Below are 4,780 nucleotides of genomic sequence, written 5' to 3' on the forward strand. Positions count from 1 at the left end.
TCTCTTTTTGGTTTGAAATGGAATAAACATTATGATTAATTATTTAATATCTTTACCAGATTTTTTCTGTTTTTTTTTTTGTTTTTGTTTTGAGGGAAGATTTTTTCTTTTATTTCTGATTTTATTATACAAATGCATTAATTTTTTTTATTTATAAATGTACCCTTAATTATATTACATTTTATTATGGAATATGTAGTAAATACTATAAAAAAAAATATGATTTTTTCTCCTGAAAGATAATTTTGTAAAGGACAAACAATACCCATTGTTAACAAATTTAATATCACGACGAATTTAATTATCATGATTTACTCAATGAAGACTATGTTTAGGGACAAATGTAGCATATATATACAGAATCAATTATATTTTTAAAGAAGGTGGAATCCATTATTAAGATAATATTAACTATGAAATTGTCAATATGATACCCAAACATTATTACCAAGTTCAAATTCAATCAAAGCATACAACCACCAAATACAAAACCCAACACACAACATTATATCAAATATACCTAAACATCATAATATTTTTGAAGAATAATCAAGCTAGTTGAATGAATCCCTTCAACAATCTAAACATAGAATTTCCAAATTCTCTTATTGCACAAATTCTTGGTAGTTTAAATTATACTTCCATAAGAAATTCCTTATCTTGCTCCAACCTTCCCATAGCCTCAGGCTCCAATGTTAATTCAACATCAATGCTCCTCCCTCCACTCTTGCCTGGATACAAATAAATCATCCCATCAAATTTGTTGTTGGTTCCACTTCTCACAATCTCTGGCTTCCCAAATCCAAAATCAATGTCATAAACCTTAAACCTAGGTGAACTTCCAACTGCAACACAATTCACACCAGCATCTTTGAATTGAAAAATCTTGGGTGCACTCTCCCACTCTTTGTTACGTTCATCAATAGCTTTAGCATCATGGCCTTCAATTACCTTTTGGATCAAAGAAGCGCCGAATTGTGGCGGGTGAGCCGCCAAAAGCCCAGCAGCCGTAACGGTGAATATAGCTTGAATTAGGTTTCCAAAGTATGCCTCCGGCATTGGTGGGTTCACTCGTTTTCTACAGTCTGCGAAGACTGTGAACACTGTGTAGTCTTCGGGTTTTAGTTCACGTGCAAGGCTCACGTGGCGCCAAATATGAGTGGAGAGAGCCTGGAAAGTTGAGAATGATTTTGAACCGTCCGATGGAAGGGTTTGGTTGACTGTTGACTTGATTTTGTCGATGGCTGACTCGGAAAATTTGAAGATTTTTTCCCTAAGTACGGGCCTTGCCTCACCTTTGACTGATGGTGGGGGACCTTCGGGTTCAACCTTTGCCTCACCATTGGCTGATGGTGCTGGGCCATTCTGTTCATCCTTTACCTCACCATTGGTTGATGGTGGTGGGCCTTTGGGCTCGGGTAGGGAGAGGTCAAGCTTCACACGTGTGTTTCGGGCCTTGGTTCTTTCCAAGAATGGTTGGGCTGTTGTGATGGGTCCACCACTGCATATCTCGGCCCATGAAGTCATGAAGTGCCACGTGGATGTTCCATCAAGGACAGCATGGTTAAAAGCCAAGCCCATTGCTAGCCCATCTTTAAGCTTTGTTAGCTGGAAAAGTCAAGATTGCAATCAAGTCATAAATCATACAAATAAGGAAAGGAAAGGAAAGAATGTAAATATGACATGTGAAAGGGTCTTGTGCAGAATGTGAAGACTCTCTCAACAACATTGATTATCTTGTTTTTAAATATTCGGTAAAAAAAGAGTATTCTACTTAATTCCATTTTTTAAATACACCAATGGTAATTTGGCAAACGGTACAATTAGATATCAAACTTTTACTCAAAAAATAGTTTCTTGAGTTTTTTCAAGCAAAAAACGTACGTACCATTTGTCTTATTTCATGACATTATTGGTCAAAAAATAACAAAAAGAGGACATAGGAAAACAAAGTGAATCTCTTTATTTTTGGAAGTTATATATGGGAAGAGGAGTGTATTATGTGTTCTTCCAAAATCCTCTTATAAATTATAACTTTTTTTTAATTAAGTATCATCACGCGCAAATGTAACAAGGATTTCGGGTGTCGGATATGAATACAATTAGTTTAATATTTATCATTTTTATTTATTTTTTGAGCCACCGAAAACAAAACAACACAATTATTTTAACCATTTCTTAGGCTACAATTAGTTTAATCATAATCAACGGTCATAACCAAAGCCATGCATTGCTCTAGCACTAAGAGAGTTTAATTTTTCAATTAATCATCATCATAATTTAACTAACTTAATAATAATTTATAAATCAAATGACATTATTCACTCTTAATAAACAAATGGCTTTATTTTATTGTTTGTAGTTGAAGAAAATTAAATTCACTAGGTAGATTGGCATTTATCATTGACAAAAAAGTTGAGCAATGCACACTTGGAACGTATTGATGTGTTTTTTTATCTTATCCTTTTTTATTGGTTGAGATTTATGACTCATTTATGAACTGCAACTAATTTTTCTGCGGAATTTAAAATTTATTTTTTGGGTACAAGATTTACAACTGATTAAACAACCATTACTATAAGGTATTTAATGTGTGGTTGATCTTTTTTGACTCAATGTGTGGTTGGCTGATCTTTTCCTTGTGTGGATTGATCTAAAATACTTAGAATACTTTAGATCTTGTTTTATGCAAACCGGGTATTCTCCATGCATAAACGTGAAACTAATCCTTAAATTTTTTTAAATCTAAATTGGCGTTAAATTCTCTCTAAGAATTTTAACGCTGCTGCATGTTGAAGTCTGTATTCAAAACTACGATTTTAGTTAAAATAGAAAAGATTCGTGCTATCTCATCTAAGCCATTTGAGTTTAAATAATACCTCCTCCAAAATAAAATATAAACAAAAGTGATAGTTGGAAAATCAATGTATATGGTTAAAAATTTAATCCACATACACAAACTTTTCAACTATTACACTTATTATTTGTAAAAAAAACTATTATATTTATTTATATTTCATTACTGATAATGCCTTAGATCAAGTTCTATGTGTGTGCTTCTCAACTTAAGTACAAAAACTAGATACCTTAAGGTAAATATAATGTAAAAAAAGAGTAATTTGGCAAATACTACAGTTAATTAACTTACTTCTACTCTAATTGTTACTTGGGCTTTTTTAAACAAAAATGTACTTGTTCTTCATCTATTATTTTTATTTTTATTTGTAACAAGCTCTTCATCTCATTTGTCCTATTTATTGATATTCTATTATTGGCAAATAGGAAAAATAAAAATCAAAACAAGACGCAGGAAAACATAGCAAATCTCTATATTTGTGGAAGTTATATATGGGATTAGATCTGATACAAATTAGATAAATGTATCCCTTGTTTTTTGGTTTTCAATCTTACTATGATTTTTCTTAACAACCACATTTAGATAGTATTTGGCATTTGGAGAGAACTCTAGGACTTTTACGACTTTGACTCTTTAACCAAACTATGATCTCTCAAGTCACATATTAACTGTAAATGTAAATTTTCATCTTAGCATTCATCATATTTACATCTTTGCACATTTGCATTAACAAGTTGAATGTTGACCCTTTAGGCTATGATTTTAAATATTTTAAAAGAGAGACATTATTTAGCAAGAGAATAACTATAAGAAAATAAAAACTATAAAAAAAATGCAAACTGAGAAAATAATTAATAAAAAAATATTAAATCAAAACCTAAATGTAGGAATCACCTACTAGTATATTTTAATTTAAAAATGGCTAAAGATGAACATAAATTAATTTAATAACAAATTTCAAAATTTAATCAATTTTAGAAATGGCTAAAGAAGAACATAAATTAATTTAACAACAAATTTCAAAATTTAACAAATTACTTAAATTACCTGAACAGCCAACAAGGGTCTATGCATGCCTTCCAAATTCAAGATTCCACTATAAGGAATCAATTCCTTCAAAATGGCACTACTTTCAGCAACAGTTAGATCTTCAACGCCAATCTCATCAGCAACAGCTTCAACAACTTCAACACCAAGCAAGTCATCATCATATTCAACAAAAAACACACCCTCTTCATCTTTACCTAATTTACCAGCTAGTTGATGAAACTCCTTCAAAACTACACTAAGCCCATTCTTGAGTTTCTCAACATTTTCTTCAAAGTTACCTCCTTTGTAAAAAATTAATTTTTGGTTGTAGTAAAAAGCTAAGTAAGGTAGGTCAAATGTGACCAATTGATACTCCTTTTTCCCAATTTTTTCCTCAGGTTTCACATAGCTTTTGCTAGTGATTTTCACATTTAGAGATTCTTCATTCTTGACTACTTCACTTGACATTTTGTTGAATGAAATTTTTAGAAGTTTTTCTTGGAATTTGTTTGATTTGTGTGTGAGATGTGATTTTTGAGGACTCTTATAGAAAAGTGTTGTTGGCATGCATTTATGGAATTCATGGAGGCGGTTGTGACCAATTAATAGCCCTTACTATGTTAGTTTGGTTGGAGGTAATTATAGTTGCGGCAATTGTTTGGTCAAAATAACAAAGACTTTAGCCTTGTGAGAAAGTATGCTAAGTCCATAAGTTAGGGAGAATTTGTACAAAATTGTTCTTTAGTGGAAATTCCTTGATCAGTTTATATTTTCTCATATTGAAACTTAATATTTCGTTAAGTCAGAAACTTCAGCATTAAAATCCGATGGTATACTCTCTCTGTCTCACAATTGTAGTTTAAGATTATATACATTTCTTTAGATAGTCCGATA

At 31.5% G+C, this 4,780-nt stretch overlaps 1 protein-coding gene across 1 annotated transcript; it reads right to left on the reverse strand.

The window, feature by feature from the left end:
• Nucleotides 1–371: 371 nt before the first annotated feature.
• PEL3 (HXXXD-type acyl-transferase family protein) lies at nucleotides 372–4,404 on the reverse strand. The gene is made up of 2 exons (XM_085717578.1): nucleotides 3,905–4,404; nucleotides 372–1,608 (listed from the first exon to the last, which is right to left on the reverse strand). The coding sequence occupies exons 1-2, from the start codon at nucleotides 4,352–4,354 to the stop codon at nucleotides 634–636; spliced, it is 1,425 nt and encodes a 474-aa protein (XP_085573704.1). The 5' UTR covers nucleotides 4,355–4,404; the 3' UTR covers nucleotides 372–633.
• Nucleotides 4,405–4,780: the final 376 nt, after the last annotated feature.

This window comes from Medicago sativa, chromosome 6 (genome assembly GCF_051527215.1).
Source record: "Medicago sativa cultivar Bolivia chromosome 6, Bolivia_mono, whole genome shotgun sequence".
NCBI classification, from domain to species: domain Eukaryota; kingdom Viridiplantae; phylum Streptophyta; class Magnoliopsida; order Fabales; family Fabaceae; genus Medicago; species Medicago sativa.

What these genes read in the sequence shown, in the direction of transcription:
- PEL3 (XM_085717578.1), bottom strand. Translation starts at nt 4,354, where the DNA reads ATGTCAAGTGAAGTAGTCAAGAATGAAGAATCTCTAAATGTGAAAATC. An exon ending in GACCCTTGTTGGCTGTTCAG is followed by an intron (nt 1,609 to 3,904) that starts GTAATTTAAGTA and finishes TGACTTTTCCAG; the next exon opens with CTAACAAAGCTTAAAGATGG.